The sequence below is a fragment of the Euprymna scolopes genome, chromosome 21 (genome assembly GCF_053919585.1).
Source record: "Euprymna scolopes isolate OS-2025 chromosome 21, ASM5391958v1, whole genome shotgun sequence".
In the NCBI taxonomy this organism is placed as follows: domain Eukaryota; kingdom Metazoa; phylum Mollusca; class Cephalopoda; order Sepiida; family Sepiolidae; genus Euprymna; species Euprymna scolopes.
Genome location: NC_136502.1, coordinates 18530614 through 18553941, shown reverse-complemented (window position 1 = coordinate 18553941; position 23328 = coordinate 18530614). Strand labels below are relative to the sequence as shown.

The window sequence follows — 23328 nt, the reverse complement described above, 5'->3', positions numbered from 1 at the left end:
AACTGTCTCCTGAGATTTTATAAAATAAAAACTATAGTTTGTTATTTTTTCCCATAATGCTATGTGGACATTCCTATTCTTCCATTTATCAACTCCTTTCCTCCTTCCATCTCTTATGGTTAGAGAAAGAAGGGATTTTATTTATATTTCATGGAAATTTTTCATTTTTTCAATTTCTTAACTTTTATTAAATTCAGACTTTTACACAGAAAATCTTAAATTAAAAATTGATTTTAATAATTAAAAATTGATTATTAATACAAAACAGCAAACTTATTCTGAAAATAAGTAAAATAATTAGATTAGCAAACTTTATTTCAAAGGTGAATTCAATATTTATTATTAATTTTGAGAAAAAACACCATAAAGAAAGAATATATTTTATCAAATTCTGTCACATTTACACAACTTGTAAAATACTTTGTGTAAGAATATTGCAGATCCAATTAAAATACATTAAGTTTTAAACTGTTAAAACAAAATCTAACAACCTTGAATGATTTTAAAATTCAGTGTGATATTAATACATAAATATAGTGTAACAATTACTATTTTAAGAAAAGTAAACATAGACTATTATGAATTTTTAAGAATATTACATATATATGCTCATAACTTTTGAGAAAATCAAAAGTCCACAATCTAAATATTAATCATAAAGAGTAATATATAATGTCTTTTTAACGTACCTTTTTGTACTTTAAAGACATACACATGTATAATAATTAAACCTAATTTTATGGAAAATTATGTAAGATTGTAAAACATTAATTGATAATCTTAAATGTTTTGAAGAGTTAATTTGCCAATAGAAAAAAAAATTAACAGGTAACTCTGATGCATAAATGATTGAGTAAATTTCTAATATATATATATATAGTAAGGTACACATAAGAAACTTAGAAATAATGGCAACATTTGTAACATATGTGAACATATTAATGTTAAATAAACCAATTATTGCATTTGATCAAACTCTTTTTAAGTTCTAAATTCTATTCTCTTTTTACTCATTATATTTTCAAATTTATTCATATAAAAATCAATAGTAAAAAATTATTGGAAGTCAACGAGATGTATAAAGTGTATGTTTAGTGTATTTTGTGTGGTACAGGAGGCAGTGGTCTGGCATTGTGGGTAATTTGAATGCTGTCTGATAAATGATGTGATCTTTGTTCTGTTTCCTCTCTCAACAAATTGTTGGCATTATTTGTTGCTTTTGAAAAACATCTGGCTGAAATTGTTGATTCATTTGGGTAGTTAAAGTTTCCTTCTATGTTCCTCTTATCTGTCATATTCACCTGCCCAACATGTGGCTTGAAGAATTGTGGAATCAGATGATCTGAAAACAACAAACAAATCTCAATAATATAATCACATGCTATTCATATGTAGATAATACATTTTTAAAAAGTTAAACTTCCTTATTAATTATCAAGTGTTTATTTACCTGTCATCTCTTCTGTATGACCTGTGCCTACTTCACTCCAACCACGTCCACTGTCAGCATGAGAAGACAATGTAGATGTCCATGTTGGACAATAAGGAGTCACCAATGTGTTTTTATCTCCATTTGTAAGCACAGGTGTCATCTGGATAAAAATATAATAACAAAATGGCAACATAATCAAAAGGAAGTTTAATTATTCTAAGTAACTTTATTAAATATAACACGCTATACAATCATCTTTGTTTTTTCAATAATGTATCAAGTTATATTTAAAAAATTAACATATTGGAAAAACAAAATGAAAATATTATAATCTATAAATGTGATGAAAAATATATTTATATATTAGACTTTACATTTCAGAACATATTCACTATCAATATTTTCTACATATAAAACACTATGCTTTAAGTTTATGTCCAAAAAATTAGAAAAACTAAACTGAAAAAAGTTTACAAAAAAAATTTTTTTCTCATTTATCTATAATAATAGGGTATACGTAGAAAAATAAAATTAATCATATTTAATTGAAAATAGAAAATATTTTCTCATGTCATTATACGAAAATGAAAAACTATTACCTGACAGGTGAGATCACAACAGAATTGCTTGGTCTGATCATTGCTTAAAACGTATTTAGAACATATTCTTAATATAATATCAACAAGTATGTCTGGTTTGAATGACAAGAAAATTTAATACTTCAAAAGAATTGATTAAAAAATATGAAATTTGATAAAAACAAAAACAGGTTATCAACTTACTTGACAATTGATGTCAACAGAATTGTTTGGTCTGATCACAGGTGATTGGTTGATGAACCTTGGATATGACTCCCTTCTGTTGGCTGCCATCTCCTCAGTACTCCTACCAAAGTTGGGATCATTTATCATTGTAGTAGGAACATCTGGCCAAGAGCTCCCTCGATAAGAAGATGACATCAAATGTCTTTGTTCACTCACATATCTATTAGAAACATCATCTCCATCTACACTTGCAGCATTACAACAGCGAAGCACACAGATTGAGATTGAAGCCGTAACAATGATAGTCACCATCACAGCCAATAACGTAATAATAATCACCATATTAAGATGCACCTTCTCTTCAGACTCACCATTTTGCAGCACACCATTTACTCTTTCCAAAGAAGAAGAAGAAGAAGAGCTCTTGTTTTTCAATAGCAGACTCAAAAAGATTGTAGTTGTGGCTGATAAAACTGGCATACCACTATCCTTCACTACAAACTCCAGTTCATATGAGCCGGCATCTTGTTTGGTAAGGGCACCCGTAGAAGACAACAAACCACTGTAATGGTCAATCGTGAACAACTGTTTCTCATTGCCTGCACTTATTTCATATTTCAGAAATGCATTCTCTTGACTGTCACTGTCATGTGCCCTCACAACTGTCACGTTCTTGCTTTCATCAGCAAAATACACAACTTCCACATTGTGTGGATTAACACTGGGAAATGTAAAATATGGACTGTTATCATTTTCATCTTCAACCTCAACAATCACATCCACTGTATTATTCAGTGATGGCATTCCATTGTCTTTCACCAAAACCTCAAACTTATAAACATCTTGTAATTCATGGTCCAATGATTCACTTGTTGAAATAAAACCATCTTTTGTGATCACAAAAGGCAGCAGCAGCAGCACCTCTTCACTTTTATGCTTATTTCTTTGCAGAGAAAACATCAGTTCCCCTCCAGCTCCCAAGTCCGGATCAGATGCATTGATTGAGCCGACATCAATGTCAGCCTTCTGGTTCTCATTGATACGGAATTTGTATCTTGCTTTACTAAATTTCGGCTTCACATCATTCACATCCATCACTTTAATTGAAAACTTACTCTCACTATGGCGCGGTGGGAATCCCATATCTTCACAGCTGATTGTGATGTCATGATTTTCCTCTGTCTCTCTATCCAATGGGTCTTTCAGAATCACTTGGTATTTGTTCAATCCTTGACTTTTCAGTTTAAACTTATCATGATGGAGATCACATATAACTTCCCCATTCTGGCCAACATCATGGTCAGCTACTTTCACATATGCAATAAAACTGCCTACTTCAATGTCTTCAGAAATTGATGTAGAGTTTTCAGTAGAAGAGGATGAGAAAAAGTTCACATCTATTTTAGGAGCATTATTTTTTTGATTGATCACATTTACTTGAACCATAGCAAATGAACTTAATGGGGGGAGGCCTCCATCTTTAGCTTCAATGTACAAATTATGGATTAAATTTTCTCCTGGCTTTATCTCATTTATCAGAAAAATCTGCCCTGTTACTTTATTTAATCTAAAATTATTTTTAGCAAAATCTGTTGTTTTTGAATCAAAATAATAGGAAACATTTCCATTGTTTCCTGAATCTAAATCCGAAGCTGATAAAACGATTATGGGTCTGTTCATATCATGTTCATTTTTAATAGTAACATTGTAAAATTTTTTAGAGAAGACTGGAGGATTATCGTTAATGTCTTTGACAGAGATGTAAACCTTTAAAATAGCCTTTTTAGTAGGAGTTCCTCCATCTTTTGCAGTTACTTGAACAACATATGAATTTTTCTTTTCTCTGTCCAATTTGTCTTCCAAAACTATACTTAAATCTGATTTTCCAACAAGGGTTTTAGACACTGACAATGTAAATGGGTCTTCATCATCTTTGGTGAGTTCATAAAATATCTGGGAATTCTGACCACTGATATCTTTATCCATAGCATGTGGGATAGATTTTCTCATCCCAGTTCCATAACCTTCATCAAATTCAATATGAATTTCTTTGTCTGGAAATTTTGGCTTATGATCATTTACATCTTGAATGATAATTTTGATTTCTAAAAGTTTTATGAAGGATTTGTCTTTCCTCACAGCAACATCAATCATTTTGTAACAATCTACATTAAAAAGACACAATGTCTCTGCATCTAATATTTGTGCAGTGTATAATTTTCCTGAATTCTTTGCAACTCGGAATAACTTGGAGCTTCCTTTTTTATGTTGTGTGAAGGTGATGCGTCTATGATCTTTTGAAAGAATGCTATCCATGATATGTGCGTCCGTGGCAATATTGCCAATGTACGTTCCGGGACTTTGTTCTTCTTCCACATTGTAGATGAGGTCAGCACACAAACAGGCAGGAATGACAATTAGCAGAAAGTATAAATGTGTTCTCATGTTCTTTTAAATGAGATTTTGCTTTTCTGCTAAAATATAAAAGAGGTAATAACAAAGAATTAAAATTTAAATCTTTAATAGGTGCAAAGTTAATTTGCATTTACTTTTCACAAAAAAATTGTTTATAGTCTTGTTCGATTTTTAGGGATATGATAAGAAAATAACATTAATGCAAAAATCATTTAATTATAAGTTTAATTTATTAATATTGTGAATCAGTATTTATAAAAAAAAATGGAAATATTTCTTTCAACATTTCCAAGCAAAACAAAATCTTATCTTAAATTTAAAAAGTAGACATTTATTTAGGAATATAAATTTATCCTTCTAAATATGAAAACCCTTTTTTTCATGAACGCTAAAGCCTAAATTACTGATGTATGTTAATTCAACTTAATCTTGCAATATTATACAATTTTATGTTATTTTTAAGTCTTTCCTATTCACATGAACAAATTATCAAAATTCAACTGATATTTTAAAATTAAGAATTTTACCATTATTTACTTTCATTAATGTGTCTAAAAGACTTATCATTAAGATAAAATTTATTTATTTTCTATATTTTCATAAATCAATATTTTGAAATTTTTTTATATGATTTGATAATCAAATATGAGGATTGAAAATAATATTTATTTAAAATAGGAAATTTAGAAGTTTAAACCATTTAAATAATCATAATGAAATGGTACTATGCAATTAACAGTTTAAAGAATTTATTTTTTTAAAAATAATTTCAATGTATTTTACACTATATTAGCAGATGAGCTGTCATGTTATTTTTTATTAATAAATGATTTACTAATTTATAAATATTTTTAGTGATATTGAATTTTTGCTAAACCTTTAAAAATCATTCATTGATATATTATAAATGGTTTTATTTAAGATAATGGTCTTTCTAGTTTATTTGCAGACTTTAATGTGTTTAAAAGATCAAAAATAATTCATAATTAAAATTATTCTTAGCTTATAATTTTATTTTGAGTCCAAATTCATCAGGTATTTTGAAAAAATTCAAATTTGCCATCTAAATATTTTATAAAACAAGCTACATGACTATATTTAACTTTATTGAAGATGTGAACATTAACATTAATTCTTGACTGAATACTTGGTTTTTTGGTTAAGAGCAAAGTGTACTATCTGTTCTGATACTACACTTCACCTTTTCTGTCCTTGATCATTGAGAAATCCTTCTAGACTGAGGCAATTTTTACTTTTGTCCCTATCTAGAGTGATCTTTTTGGGAAGTTGGATTTTTCCCACGCTAAAAACTGATCTTGTGTGTAACTCTGCTCTTGGCAATAAATAGGAACATTTAGTTGTATTTTTTTCTGTTTTGGCGATTGAATATAGTGTAATGCTCTTTAAGATAATATACGCGTTAAATTATGTATGTTCAGTTGATCCAGATACTTCAATCATTTGAAGTGTAGCTTAGTACTTTTTTAATTAGAGTACATATTAGGGAATATTACTTTTATTTGGTTTTAATAAAAATGAAGTGAGTGACATAAATGAGAAATACAAATTTAATAATGATTTTTCATCATTGTTATATATTTGGTGAAATAAAAATAGAGGGAAAAATTAATTAAATTTGAACTGTCAAGAATGGTTTCAAAGGATATTAAATTAATCTAAATTTAATGACTAGAATAAATTTTTCCTTGCATTACATTGACAGAAAAAAAAAATATATATATATATATATATATATATATAATGGGTCACTTTAATTAGCAAATCACATTGAAATATAGGCTATCTTCAAATATCAAGGTTAATATTTTAGGGCGGTGATCATTTGCAAGTTCTAGGTATCATAAGCAAACACTTCATTTAGGTAAGTTAAAGTGATACAAACCAAACTGTGATTAAAATTAACACAAACTAGAATTCTGTTATAAAGTTTGTGCAGGCCATCCATATGTGCTACAAAAAACAGGTAAAACAACGTTCTTATAAGCCTTTAGAAGACGTTATTTACTCAGTTACTAAACAGTATTATTACTAATTTTATATATTCTATATTTAGTGGCATTTACTCTTCTTGAGAATGAAAACTGTAACAAATATAAAAATATGAGTATTTTAGTTGACACTATTTACAATTAAAACACACACATTATATATATATATATATATATATATATATATATATATATATATATATAGTATATATTAATAGGAAATATATATTCGAATAGGTATGGGTGTATATATATATATATATATATATATATATATGCACATATATATGCACATACACATATATATATGTACATACACATATATATATATGCACATACACATATATATGCACATACACATATATATGCACATATATATGCACATACACATATATATATATATGCACATACACATATATATATGCACATATATATATGCACACATATATATGCACATATATATATATGCACATATATATATGCACATATATATATGCACATACACATATATATATATATATATATGCACATACACATATATATATATGCACATACACATATATATATGCATATATATGCACACACACACATATATGCACATATATATATATGCACATGTATATACGCACACACACACATATATATGCACATATATATATATGCAATTGTATATATATACGCACATTTATATATATGTGTGTATATATGTATATATATGCACATGTATATATATATATATATATATATACATATATATATACGCCCATGTATATATAAATATGTACATATATATATGCACACATATATATATATATATATTTACGCACATGTATATATATATATATATATATATATACGCACATGTATATATATATACGCACATGTATATATATATATATATACGCACATGTATATATATATACGCACATGTATATATATATACGCACATGTATATATATATATATATATATATATATATATATATATATATATTTACGCACATGTATATTGAAATATCGAAAATGATAGGAATGTACCATACCATTGTGAAGAACTTTGTCAAAGACCTTACAAAGGTACATAAGAGAGCTGTAAAAGTAAATCTAGAGTTGTTTCATGCCGTTCTGTACTCCAAATTAAACATGAAGTTATTAAGAACCCTGGGCAGACAAGTCGAGAAGTTTTTGACCAAGCCAGATTGAAGAATGTTTCAAAAAGTACTCAATGTCACCTTCTGAAAGAAGTGGCAAAGTCTGTTAAGCCTGTGATAAAAGCTCCATTAAAGCAACATCACATATAAAACCGATTGAAATGGGAAGAGGACAACATGAAAACGGATTTTTCCAAAGTTTTGTTCACGGATGAAGTGTGTGTCACTCTTGATGGCCCAGATGGGTCCTAGATGGATGACATGTTCATCAGCATTTAAGGCGCCAACAAAGTGGTGGTGGGATAATGATTTGGGCTGGGAATATCGGCGGTGCTTTAGTTGGCCCATGGAAAGTCCCAGAAGATGTAAATATGACATCAAATGCTTACAAAGCTTTTCTGAAGAAGCACTTTGAACCATGGCGGAAGAAGCAAAGGTTGACGTTCAGAAGAACTATTATTTTTATGCAGGATAATGCTTCTTTCGCATGTAGCTACCAAAAGCAAAGAGTATTTGCAACAATTGGTGTTCTCTGCCCTACGGAAGATGGAGTGACCTGCAATTTCGCAAGATTTGAACCCAATTGAGAACCTTTTGAGTATCATGAAGCAACGCCTCTATGCAAGTGGATACCAATTTAAGAGCAAAGATGAGTTGTGGGATGCTCTCCAAGGGATATCGCGAGGAATAACTGTTGACAAAATCACAAATTTGACTAATTCTGTGGACCAACGCCTTTTATAAAAGTCACAACGTCTTTCACAAGTCATTCATAAAAAAGGATCGCATATGCCCTACTAATTATGTCAACATAGAAATTGCTATGTAGTTATTATGTTCTAAGCATTTTTCTTAAATCATGTAATGTTTGAAAATTATTTCAATAAATAAGTTATGGGCATATTGTGTTTTTTCTCAACCTCGTTAATAACTTGACACACTGAAATCAACAGATATTCGTATCTTCTGTCATAGCTTCGCTAATACTACTTTAAATACTTTTATTTTCTGACTGGAGTAGCTGAATAGTATTGTAAGCACTTTCTCAAAAATTGCTTAAAAATCTTGCTGCATGTCTGAATACCCTTTATGTAAAATTTCAAATGTTTAGACCCAAAATTGGCTGAATAATTTGCTAGAGATCACAAAGATCAAATCTTTTGAACTTTGACCCCTTGCCAGCCAAATTTTTCAAAGCTTGCTCTATGTCTGAATACACTTGATATAAAATTTCAAATGTTTAGACCAAAAATTGGCTGAGTAATTTGGTAGAGATTGTAGAAGTAAAATTTTTTAAAACTTTCACCCCAATTTTGACCCCTTAACATTTATTGTTTTTGGCTCAAATCAAATTGTAAGGTTTGATCCATGTCCAAGTAACCCACATCTAAAATTTCAAGTGTTTAGACCCAAAATTGGCAGAAGAGTTTGATAGTTTTCAAAAGTCAAATCTTTGACAGCCAAATTTCTGACCAAAAACCAATTAAAAAATTTTCCCAAATCTCAATACTCCTTATGTCAAATCGCGAGTCTGCAGACTGAAAAGTGACAGAGTAGTTTGGTAGGGAAATGCGCGCGCACACACACACACACACACACACACACACACACACACACACACACACACACAGAGGCAATTTCACTTTTATAGATATATAGATGTTCCAATCTTCTTTTAAATTCCAAATAAACTCCAAAGTTTAAATAGATATACCCGAAGAAGGTCACATGTTACATCGGCCGAAACGTTAAGATTATAACAATCAAAATGAAAATAATAACCTGAAAAATTCATACAATGCAAATATGATCTCATATAGAATACATAACAGCCATGAAAATATCGGATTTTCCCTAGTTATTTCCCTTGCATCAGCTATCATCAAAGAAGCAAATATATTTACATTCGCTGTTTTCAATTCTGATGTAAATTAATATTTGATATTTTCTTTATTTAGTTCATGAAAATAGCAAAATACTAAAATGCGATTTTTAGAAAAAGAAATAAACATATCAAAAATATAAAATCAATTTTGTAGCAGAAAACATTACACATTTTAGTGATATGATTTAAAATCAATTTAATTGATACATTTGATGAAAATTAAATATAAATTCAATTTTATAAATTTTTCTAATAATTTTCCTCTTCACATCTTTCAGTTAAACATTTATTAGTTTAAAATTATTATTAGACTATGTATATTTTTTTATAATGGCCAGTGCATAATTACAATTTTATGATTTAAAAATATGTACTAAGCTAAATAAAAATTAATTAAAATCATAATGCTTATAAGGATACAGAAATCTGAATCATCATCAGCATCATCATCAATTTTATTGACTGGAATTGATTGAACAGCTTGTAAATATTGACTTCCAAACATCTCTGACTAGGTCTTTATTTATCTCTCTTTCAAATCAATCTATATCATTTCATCTGACATTTTTCTTGACCTTCCTATTTCAACTGGCCTTGCTACTTCAACTCTTCTACATTTAAATCTTTGCCACTGTTAGGAAAACAATCAGAGAAAATACACACACTAATCCAACCCAGGATAATACTGAATAAATAAGATATAGCACATACAAATGTCAACCGGAATCTAATATAGAAAAATGTAAACTTGTACATATGAACTATGAAATATGAATACATATTAAACAAGAAGAGAATTTTAAAATAACTAAAGAATGTGACTTTGGAGTAAAGTTAAAGGATAAATTTAGATGTCATAATAATATTTTGTCTATTATCTTAAGGGCAAATAAAATGATTTTATTGAATGATTAAAAATTTTATTTCAAGTCTATCAAATGCTAGAATATGATGTTAGGCAAAATTATAATAAATTTGTACATCATATATTATCAACAGCTAAAATTTGTACATCATATATTATCAACAGCTAAAATTTGTACATCATATATTATCAACAGCTAAAATTTGTACATCATATATTATCAACAGCTAAAATTTGTACATCATATACTATAAACAGCTAAAATTTGTACATCATATATTATCAACAGCTATATATTAAAATATAACTTGACGTTTTTACCATTAAATATTTTACTCATCAGAATCATCACTTTTTAGAAAGTGACTTTTTAATCCAGTTAGCATATCAATGTCTAATGTTTAATTCTGAAATTCAAATCAGTAAAAACTATGTGGAAACATATATTTTTAAATGTATGTGGAAAACTTATGAGTCTAAATGTGTTTAATTCATTCTTAAAACAAAGCAAAAATGTATATATACTGTCATACTGAAATTATTTAAATGAAAAATTAATAACTATATATTCAAATGCTTTATTTTTTTAAAAGAAATTTTGACATAATCGATAAATATGAGTGCAGTTTTCTGTCTTTAACACAAGCTTATACATAACCGTTTTAGATTTAATAATTTCTATTTGCAAAAGAGGAAGTTACAGTAATAATTCCTTTTGAAAATTAAAAATAATAAATAAAAGACATTTGAAACACAGTTATTTAAAAAGTAGAATAACATAAAAATGGCCGCCAATTCAATGTAACATAAAAGTTCACACGAAAGCAATGAATAAAGCTGTGTCATGAATAAAAATTAGCTGATCAATAAGAATAAAACTTATTCTAAAATTATTTTTCAAATAAAAAAGTAGCAAACTGAATCCAATGTTATTATGAATAAATGTTGCATAGTTACCTTTTCTCTCTCTGCAAACTTTAAAATGTCAAATATGAAACGTTTTTTAGAAGGTAAAAATAATCTATTTGCTTAAAATATTTCCATAATAATTATTAATCAATTTGAAATTTAAATTATTAACTTACCTTATTTTCTATAATCCTCTCACTTCTAGAATCTTAGACAATTTAAATTTTGCTTTATCCAGTGTTTTTAACAGGAAATGAAACAAAGAGACTGTTACTGTGTGTGTGCACCTATATGTTAGTGTGCGTTGTAGAAACGTATATGAACTCTTTAGTCCTAATAAGTATTATGTGTGTGCAATGGATGCCAGTCACCCTAATAAAAAAGTGTTAAAAGATACACCAAAAATACATTTTTAAAAAAATGATTTTATAATGAAATTGTTTTAAATAGTTTTTTTTGCAAAAAAAAACTTTGTCCTGAGATTTTATAAAATAAAAGCTATTCTTTGTTCGTTTTTCCCATCATGCAACATGGGAAGATTTCTATTCATCTATTCATTTCGTTTTTTCCTCCTTTCTTCGGATTAGAAATAGATTTTATTTAAATATCAGGTATATTACTAAAACAAAAATATCCTTTTGTTTTATAGTTTTCTAAGTAGTATTAAATTCAGAATTATATAAAAATCCTAAATTATGAATTTATATTAAAAAAAAGTGAAATAATTTTAAAATATTTTAATTTTAAAAATATTAATATTAATTATAAGCCTTTTAATGCCTTGAAATCCTCATAAATATGAATAGATTTTTTTTTCTATTTTTAATGCAGAAATATAAACAATTATTTTTAACTCCTAGGTATCTATGATAGAAAATAAAAATTAAAAAAATTAAAAAACTACTATGAAAACTAATATATAACTTGAAACTGTCTTATTACTTTCTTTGTAGTTCACATACATTCAATAATAATTATGCTTAGTTTTATAAAACCTAAATCGGTCTGAAATATTTTGAAGATACCTTTGCCAACAAAAAGATATGAAGATTTATGATCTATTTACGATTTCTATATGTAGTAATTAGAACCTAAAGCGTATTAAAATAATCAGATCAACATATATACTATAGATATGTTTATACATTTTTCAGTTTCATTCAAATCAACAATTATCTTAAAAAAAGTTTTCTGAAAATTTGGATTGATCTGAAGCAAATTCCTTTTTTATTTTTCCTGTCTATAACTGGTTTTAAATTGTCTTCATGCATTTTGTCTTGATATTGAATTTTATAGAATATTATATATTTTGTCCACATATGCTTATATATATATATATATATATATATATATATATGTGTGTGTGTGTGTGTGTGTGTGTGTGTGTGTGTGTGTGTGTGTGTGTGTGTGTGTGTGTGTGTGTGTGTGTGTGTGTGTGTGTTTAGAGAACTTTAGATTGATCAATTAATTAATTTTATCAAAGTGTTTAGAATTTTCATAAGTCATTTATTTTAAGTAAAATTTTGCTTCCAATACTTTTTTATATAAATAAATTTCAAAATATAATGAAAGTAAACTTTCATTATATTTTGAAATTTATTTATATAAAAAAGTATTGGAAGCAAAATTTTTTCTTGTGTATTACTGAAAAAAGACCATAAAGAAAAAATATATTTTATCAAATTGTCACACTTACACAACTTGTAAAATACTTTGTGTAAGAATTTTGCTGATCCTATTAAAATACATTAAGTTTTAAATTGTTGAAACAAAATCTAACAATCTTAAATGTTTTTAAATTTAAGTATAATATTAATACATTAATATAGTGTACCAATTAATATTTTAAGAAAAGTAAACATGAACTATTATGACTTTTAAGAATATTACATTTATATGCTCATAACTTTTGAGAAAATCAAAAGTCCACAATCTAAATATTAATCATAAAGAGTAATATATAATGTCTTTTTTTAACGTACCTTTTTGTATTTTAAAGACATACACATTTATAATAATTAAACCTAATTTTATAGAAAATTATGTAAGATTGTAAAAAATTAATTGATAATCTTAAATGTTTTGAAGTGTTTATTTGCCAATAGAAAAAAAAATTAACAGGTAACTCTGATGCATAAATGATTGAGTAAATTTCTAATATATATATATAGTAAAGTACACGTAAGAAACTTAGAAATAATGGCAACATTTGTAACATATGTGAACATATTAATGTTAAATAAACCAATTATTGCATTTGATCAAACTCTTTTTAAGTTCTAAATTTTATTCTCTTTTTACTCATTATATTTTCAAATTTATTCATATAAAAATCAATAGTAAAAAATTATTGGAAGTCAACGAGATGTATAAAGTGTATGTTTAGTGTATTTTGTGTGGTACAGGAGGCAGTGGTCTGGCATTGTGAGTAATTTGAATGCTGTCTGATAAATGATGTGATCTTTGTTCTGTTTCCTCTCTCAACAAATTGTTAGCATTATTTGTTGCTTTTGAAAAACATCTGGCTGAAATTGTTGATTCATTTGGGTAGTTAAAGTTTCCTTCTATGTTCCTCTTATCTGTCATATTCACCTGCCCAACATGTGGCTTGAAGAATTGTGGAATCAGATGATCTGAAATCAACAAAAAAACAAATCTCAATAATATAATCACATGCTATTCATATATAGATAATACATTTTATAAAAAGTTAGGTTTTCTTTATAATTATCAAGTGTTTATTTACCTGTCATCTCTTCTGTATGTCCAGTGCCTACTTCACTCCAACCACGTCCACTGTCAGCATGAGAAGACAATGTAGATGTCCATGTTGGACAATAAGGAGTCACCAATGTGTTCTTATTTCCATTCTGTAAGTTAGGTGTCATCTATATTATAAAAACAGTGTATTAACGTAAAAAAAAACTTACGAAACAATTGTTTTGTGTATAGTGAAAATTATATTTATTTGCTAAAATTATACATAATGATGGAATATTGCATATGTATATTATTGTAAATAATGTTTTCAATTAATGAATATAAACAATTTGAAACACCATAAATTTGGACAATAATTTTTCGATGGTAACTAAGCTTAAAATATTAAAGACTAAAAAAATATAAATCTAATAAAAATATAAGTTCATATATTATGCTTTAGTTTTAAGAACAGATTATTACTTACCAATGCTTTTGCATCGCAGGAAACAATATATATTCAGTTAGTCTTTTTTAAAACAATAAGCATTTTGACATGAAAAAAGAAAGTTTAAATAATAATAAATTTTTAACAATTAAAGATTACAGAATTATGTTAAAATTTTCATAAAGATTTTTTTAATAATCAATATGAAAGTATCAATATACAAGTTGATTTTATCATATTTAAGGACATTTCCTCATGTTATAATGAAAAAAATATCCAAAAATATTTACTTACCTCACAAAATAGTTTTTAGGATAATGAATAAAAAGGTTCAAAGTTTAGAAAAGCCTTCAAATATGTCCAAAAGACTGGAAATAAAATCTTACCTGACAACTGAGGTCAACAGAATTGTTTGGTCTAATCACAGGTGATTGGTTGATGAACCTGGGATATGACTCCCTTCTGTTGGCTGCCATCTCCTCAGCACTCCTACCAAAGTTTGGATCATTTATCATTGTAGTAGGAACATCTGGCCAAGAGCTCCCTCGATAAGAAGATGACATCAAATGTCTTTGTTCACTCACATATCTATTAGAAATATCATCTCCATCTACACTTGCAGCATTACAACAGCGAAGCACGCAGATCGAGATTGAAGCCGTAACAATGATAGTCACCATCACAGCCAATAACGTAATAATAATCACCATATTAAGATGCACCTTCTCTTCAGACTCACCATTTTGCAGCACACCATTTACTCTTTCCAAAGAAGAAGAAGATGAAGAAGAGCTCTTGTTTTTCAATAGCAGACTCAAAAAGATTGTAGTTGTGGCTGATAAAACTGGCATACCACTATCCTTCACTACAAACTCCAGTTCATATGAGCCAGCATCTTGTTTGGTAAGGGCACCCGTAGAAGACAACAAACCACTGTAATGGTCAATCGTGAACAACTGTTTCTCATTGCCTGCACTTATTTCATATTTCAGAAATGCATTCTCTTGACTGTCACTGTCATGTGCCCTCACAACTGTCACGTTCTTGCTTTCATCAGCAAAATACACAACTTCCACATTGTGTGGATTAACACTGGGAAATGTAAAATATGGACTGTTATCATTTTCATCTTCAACCTCAACAATCACATCCACTGTATTATTCAGTGATGGCATTCCATTGTCTTTCACCAAAACCTCAAACTTATAAACATCTTGTAATTCATGGTCCAATGATTCACTTGTTGAAATAAAACCATCTTTTGTGATCACAAAAGGCAGCAGCAGCACCTCCTCACTTTTATGCTTATTTCTTTGCAGAGAAAACATCAGCTCCCCTCCAGCTCCCAAGTCCGGATCAGATGCATTGATTGAGCCGACATCAATGTCAGCCTTCTGGTTCTCATTGATACGGAATTTGTATCTTGCTTTACTAAATTTCGGCTTCACATCATTCACATCCATCACTTTAATTGAAAACTTACTCTCACTATGGCGCGGTGGGAATCCCATATCTTCACAGCTGATTGTGATGTCATGATTTTCCTCTGTCTCTCTATCCAATGGGTCTTTCAGAATCACTTGGTATTTGTTCAATCCTTGACTTTTCAGTTTAAACTTATCATGATGGAGATCACATATAACCTCTCCATTCTGACCAGCATCATGGTCAGTTACTTTCACATATGCAATAAAACTACCCACCTCAATATCTTCAGAAACAGATGTAGAATTGACATTAGATGAGGCTGACAAAAAGTTCACATCTATTTTGGGAGCATTATTTCTTTGATTGATCACATTTACTTGAACCATGGCAAATGAACTCAATGAAGGATGACCTCCATCTATTGCTTCTACATACAAATTATGATTTAACTTTTGTCCAATTGGAATTTCTTTGTATAAAAATATGTCACCAGTCAATGGGTTGACTTTAAAATGTCTTTTAGCAAAATCTGATGTTCTTGAATTAAAATGATAAGAAATATTTCCATTTTGTCCTGAATCTAAATCTGTAGCCAATAAAGTAGCAACAGGAGATGTTTCACTTGGTTCATTTTTAATAGATACATTGTAGAGTTTTTGAGAAAAGATGGGAGTATTATCATTGATATCTGTGACTGTAATGTGAACATCTAAAACACTTTGTTTTGGTGGTGATCCTCCATCTTTGGCAATCACTTGAATCAAGTAAGAGTCTTTTATTTCTCTGTCTAATTCTTCATCTAATATAATATTTAGATCTGAGGTTCCAACTAAAGTTTTAGACACTGATAATGTAAATGAGTCTTCATCATTTTTGTTAAGTTCATAAGTAACTTGAGAATTTTGACTACTTATATCTTTATCAATAGCATGCGGAATAGACTTTTTCATTCCCATTCTTACATCTTCATTGAATTCTATATTAATTTGTTGATTAGGAAATTCTGGTTTATAATCATTTACATCTTGTATAATAATTTTGATTTCTAAAAGTTTGATGAAGGATTTGTCTTTTCTAACAGCAACATCAATCATTTTGAAACATTCTACATTGAAAGTACACAAAGACTCAGCATCCAATATTTGTGCTGTAAATAATTTTCCAGTATTTTTATCAACACGGAATAATTGGGAGTTTCCTCTTTTTAGTTGTGTAAAAATGACGTGTTTATGATTCTTTGAAGAAATGCTATCCATGACATAAAAATCAGTGGCAATATTGCCAATGTATGTGCCACGGCTTTGTTCTTCTTCAACATTGTAGACGAGGTCAGCACACATTCCAGCAGGAAAGATAATTAGCAGAAAGTATAGATGTGTTGTCATCTTCATTCAGGTACCAACTGAATAAAAAAAAACATTGCTTTAAATGAAATCACAAAATATTGATATTTTAATGTTGAATGAGTATAAAGTTAATCTTGTGAAAATCATGATTTCAATATTTACAATTTTAATAGTTTGAATTGATATTAAATAGATTTTTAAAAGAAACAGTTGATTACCATTTGCACGTTCTAATTGAAAAAAAAAAATACTTCTGAATTTTGAAATGTTAACATCTCTTTAAGAATCTGAAAGCAATATGAAAAGAAAAAAACTAAGCTCCCAATTACATATGTAAAGTTTAATACAACAACAATTTTTTGTCAATTTTCTGAATCACTTTCACAATGTATTAAAATTCAGATATTTTCAACAACTATTTTATTTTAATTCATGTTTAGAACATATTAACTGGCATAAAATCTTAATTCATTATTCATAGTTTCTATAAACATGATTATTTAAAAGTAAAACATAATTGAAAATTACATTATTTCAAAATAGAAAATCAGTAGTTTAATGATTTAGATTGTTTGAATTAATTAAATCATTCAAAGCAATTACCCTTTTAATGTAATTGTACTGTATAATGTTGTATTGAGCAGACAAGTCATGAAAATCGATTTTAATAAATATATGTGTAAGTTTACATTTGTAACATTTGACTTGCATTTCTTTAATAAATGGTAAATTAAAGAAACATTAATGAATTAAAACTTGAATTGCTCTTGATTATATACTACATTTGTTGTTCTGAGCTAGCATTACCTAAGAGTATTCATACATTTCTTTTTGTTTTGCAGCTATTAAAAAATTATTTTTAAGTAAAATACTATTATTTTAAAATCTATTGAAATCTTTTTGCAAAGTTATATTTAACCATGTTCTTAAAAATGTTTTAAATACTAATAGATTAAAAATTGGAGCGTTATTAACTCTTTTTTCCAAGGAAATTATTTTTTGTAAATATTATTGTGTTCCTAACATGACATTATATTCAAGTTGTTGTAGTTGTATGTTTGTTTTGCTCATTTCTTCCTCTGACCTACAATATTGGATAGAAAAATCATGTATAACAAAATGATACATTAAAAAACAAATGGGTTGATATACAGTAAAGCAAACAAAACTAAACAAAAATAACGGAAGTCAGTTAAATAAATTCATTATATATCAGTGTAAATTGTATTAACTAAAAGCTTAAACATTTCGTTTTCAAGCAGATAAAAGAAACCAACATTATTTAAAAAATATATGATAAAAAGTATTCATCACTAACTATATTTGAAGTAAGAAAATAAAAATAAAAAAAAACAAAAAACTTTTTAGCTGCTATAGTATTTATTGTTTTGAAATAGATAGAAGGAAGAAACCTTGAAAAAAAAATATTAGTCACTGATCAAATCTAAACTTCTAGGTAAAGACATTTATAGATTTACTAGGCCATCATCTTAACCACAGGACTTGAAAACTGTTTAGGTTATAGATGAAAAATATCTTCATTCTAAAACTCTTCCTTGCCAGAATAAGAATTTTATGAGGTAAGAGATGGAATAATTGAATCTTTCTAGTGTAAAAATCATGATGTAAGAATATGAATACAAAGTTGCCGTTGTCAAACTTTGAGAATAAATATTTTATATATTAGATACAGAGCAAGTGTCTTTGTATGTCTGGTTGAAATTACCGAAACTATAACTACAAACCATATACATTCTGCTTCAGTATTACATCAAACAGGTTTTTCTAAACACTTTAATATTCATTTTATGAGATTAAATTAGTGATTGGGGTGTCAGGAAATCGGTGTTTTTTTTTTTTTACTAAAACAAAAACGTATTTCTTTCATTGTTGCTAAAAAAATGTTTGAAACCAATGTTAGAAAATCAGCTGCATTGTGATAATTTTATCCTTCTCTTTCTTTTATTTTGTTTTCTCTCACTCTTTTTCTCATGATCTCTTTTACTGAAACAATTTTTCAAATTGTGTGCATGCGTGCGCACGAGAGAGAGAGAGAGAGAGAGAGAGAGAGAGAGAGAGAGAGAGAGAAAAGTTTAAAAAAAAAGTGCTGTCTCTATTTACTTACCTCTCCATAAAGGAACACTTTTAATATAATAAAAAAATCTAGTTCCTAAAAGGGGCACTCTGGATGGAAAAAAGAGTATCTGCATAGTCCTGCTGGCATTCATTCTTGAACGAAGATGCTTCCGGCAGGCAATTCATCCATACCCCATCAGAATAGAGTAACTAATAACTGATATTGTACCAATTTATTTGTCTCCATTCAAGAAAAAAGTTAGATATGAGTATGTCGGTAAAATTTAGCTCACAAAAAAAGAGCACACTGGGAAGGAAACAAAAATACTTATATAAACCTGTAAGCACTCCCTCATAAATTATGACATCTCAAATAACAGGTAATACTGTTAAAGAAAGAGGTAATGTCTAATATATCAATTTACTTGCTTCCATATGAAACCCAAGTTATGACTTGTAAATATAGGGTCGAGTTTAATATGGAGAACATTCAGCTCCGCAAAAAGGAATATCTTGGATGGGAACAAAATACCTATATATTTTTGCAATACTCACTCAGGAATGAGTGCATCAGTAACCTCCTCCTCCTCCGAAATTATAAGGTGATGTTGTATATTGTCTATTTACTTATTTTCTCATGACAACAAACTTAGACACTTGGCTAGTTTTTAAGTTGGACAAAATTAAGGTCCCAAAAGAGACATTGTGGAGATTAAAAAAAAATACTTATATAATTCTATTTTTTCTTTTTTCAAAATACAAGTGTTTTCTAATAGTAATCAGACTAAGGATGTATAAACTAATGAAAATTAATGAAACTTTACATGCTTTTTTAATATAAGTAGTATTTAAAGTAATGAGACAGGGGATATATTAACTAATGAAAATTAATCAGACAGTGGATGCTGTTGCAATTCATTGGATTTTTGTTTCTGGGGAACGTTTTCCTTTTCTGTTTTTTTCTAATGGACTATAATGTTTGATTTAAGTCAGATATGTTACACAAACTTTTTGGAAATTATTTGATGTTACAATCTATTATTTTATACCAGTAGCCATGTTTGTTAAGCAAGAACATAATTGAAAACTTTTTTTGGCTAACCTGACCAAAAACATCCTTTACTAAGCTGTTTCTTTTCATACTGTTGCAATTCAGTAGATTTTTGTTTCTTTTATTGTGTTTCCTTTACTAAGTGTTCCTTTTCATACACACTGCCCTTTTTCTCCCCATTATACTCTTCACTATTTGTGCCTAGGAGATGATAATACTTTTCCTTATAGTGTACTATATCTTTAGTTTATTTTAACATGTACTAGCTAACAATAACTAATTTTATTCCTTCCTTTAAGTATTTGTCAGCATCTTACACATTCCCATTATTTTTGTATTATCTTTTTGATTAATAAAATATTTCTTGTTTTTTAGATTTTACTTATAGTGTGTTATATTTACCTATAATATTTCTTTACATCTTTTATGGCGCAATTTTCTTAAAAAATAAATAGATATATTTTTAGATTATATATAAGTATTGGTTTGACACTGCTTTTTTTTTTTACCATTTTACAAGCTATCTCAACGTTTTTATTTTATTTTCAAGTGACTTTGATAAGCAGTGATTTAAAAAAATAAAGTGGACAGATTCGACATTCGTTTAATACCGGAATTTGATGGATTATATTTTGCACAACACAATCGTTTAATATCAGTGTTGATTGTTTGCTATCAGTAGAGTGTTAGTTTTATGACTTCTAATAAATTAAAAGATATATTATTTGAATAAAATAAAATAGTGTCCTTTATAATTTCCTTTTATAGTTTTATAACAAAAACAATGAATCAATTAAAACAGAAGATAACATGCAGACATAAACACATTTTGTAAAATACTACTTAAAAACATAACTAAAAATTAAATATAGCAATTTAAGCACATTATCTTCATTGAACAATCATGCTTTTCCTAGTTATTTCCCTTGCATCGGATATCTATGAAAGAATGTCATTTGACTTTTTACATGCATTTTTTTTTTATTGATTATATAAATTATATAAATTATATAAATAATTGAGGTTTCTTTTCTCCTTTTTTAATTATTGATAATCAATAAAAAATATAAAAAATATAAAATAATTTGTTATGATAAACCAATTTATTTCATTGATCAATTTGATAACATAAAATGTAAATTCAATGTTAACCTCAATTGAGTTTAAATTATTCTATTAGTAGTTCATGTATTTTTTGTTAATAAATGATATTAAAATATGAATACTTAAGGATTTATATTAAACTAAAGTAAACTAAACAGAAATCAGTTAAAGTTATCAGGATTCTGAATTATTCCAATTTATTAAAGCTAACTTTTTATTTGAATTACAAAAGGCTTCATAATTATCTATTATTGTTGGGGAGAAAATAACCGGAAAAAGTAATAATAACCAAACCCAATATACAATTATGTTTTTTTTTTTTTTAATTTCATATATAATTGTTTGTTTGCTTTTTACATATTTTAAAGATATCGACAAAAAATCCAATGTATATTTAATGCTATGATATTATATAAATTCTAATCAACTTGTAAATCATATATCTCTACATTAATAAAAATGATGTGACCACTTCTCGTCTTTTGGTATGTGCATTTGTGTTGTGTTTCATATCTATACAAAATTTAGCATTATTACTATTATTTTTATTTATTATTTAGTAATGATAAATTATATAATGAAATAAAAAGTGTAATAGTGTAAACCTATTTAAAACTCCTATTTTAAAATAATTTAATTACTTTATGAAGTAATAGCATTTCCAATGTTTCTTTAACAAATCATTAAACGTTTTAATCTTTTGCTAATCATTGGAAAAATCTTTGCGATCCTTTAAAAAGGTGAAAGGTTATTTAGAGCATTTAACTTAAAATAAAAAATTATTTCTGGCTTTAAGATTCTTAGCAAATCTTTATATATTAAAAGTTTTGGAAGCTATTTGCATCCAGTGATTTTATAGATATCAAAGCAATACTTCCTTAAAGAAATTAGTTTTAGTTCAATTATAATTTGGTTCAATTAATAATTTAATAGTAAAAATAATACCATAATAATATCTCAATTTAACTTTCAAAATAGAATTGATAAAAAAAATTGTTAAAAAACTCAGCATATTTTTTTAAAAAAGTAACAAAAATAAAATATGGGTAAAGCTGGGTAGATACAGGTAATTTTTAGTAAAAATTCCTATATTGGTTTAAAAAATGATTTTTTTAATAAAATATAAATTTATGTAATTGTAATTTTATCATAATACAATAACTTATAACTGTAAAGAATAAATTGTTTTCATCCTAATAATACCAATAAATCTTGTGGTAAATTAGATTTCTAAAATACATGTGAAATATAAATATTTAATAAACAAACTAAGATGGCTGCCAAATTAGTTTCATGCAAAAGTAGTCAAGAAAAGCAATGAATAAAACTATTTCATGAATAAAAGTGATCTGATCAGTTTATAAGAATGAGATTTATTCTAAAATTACTTAGAATATAAAACAAAATATCTATTAAAATTATATTAGAAGTGTGCATTTTCTTTCTTTTTGTAATTTACAAAATGTTGACGAAATTTCAAAAATAAAAAATATATATGTATCTGCTCTAAATCCCTCGATTAAAATTCATACTCAATTTGAAATTTAAATTACAAACTTACCTTATTTTTAAAATAATAATCTACTTTAAAGAATCCAAGGAAATGTAGTCTTTTATCCAGTGTATTTCATACAATGTAAGCAGAACAAAGAGATGATTATTATATCTGAGTGTATATACATGTTAGTGTATGTAAGAGGTTGGGCATTGTCTAATTGTAAGTGTATATGAAGTAGTCCTGATATG

The 23328-nt window shown here is 27.4% G+C and overlaps 2 protein-coding genes across 2 annotated transcripts in view; both read right to left on the bottom strand.

The window, feature by feature from the left end:
* Positions 1–981: 981 nt before the first annotated feature.
* Positions 982–11749, bottom strand: LOC145242031 (protocadherin beta-15-like). The gene is made up of 4 exons (XM_080104925.1): positions 11606–11749; positions 2215–4670; positions 1451–1592; positions 982–1342 (listed from the first exon to the last, which is right to left on the bottom strand). The coding sequence occupies exons 2-4, from the start codon at positions 4639–4641 to the stop codon at positions 1092–1094; spliced, it is 2820 nt and encodes a 939-aa protein (XP_079961051.1). The 5' UTR covers positions 4642–4670; positions 11606–11749; the 3' UTR covers positions 982–1091.
* A 1928-nt stretch (positions 11750–13677) lies between these two features.
* Positions 13678–23328, bottom strand: part of LOC145243063 (cadherin-related tumor suppressor-like) — a 50767-nt gene continuing 41116 nt past the window's right edge. Inside the window, exons 13-15 of the mRNA XM_080106168.1 lie at positions 14964–17396; positions 14176–14317; positions 13678–14062 (exon numbers count right to left, since the gene is read on the bottom strand). Coding sequence (XP_079962294.1) covers positions 13812–14062; positions 14176–14317; positions 14964–17396 — 2826 coding nt within the window. The 3' untranslated portion in view covers positions 13678–13811. The remainder of the gene's footprint in view (positions 14063–14175; positions 14318–14963; positions 17397–23328) is intronic.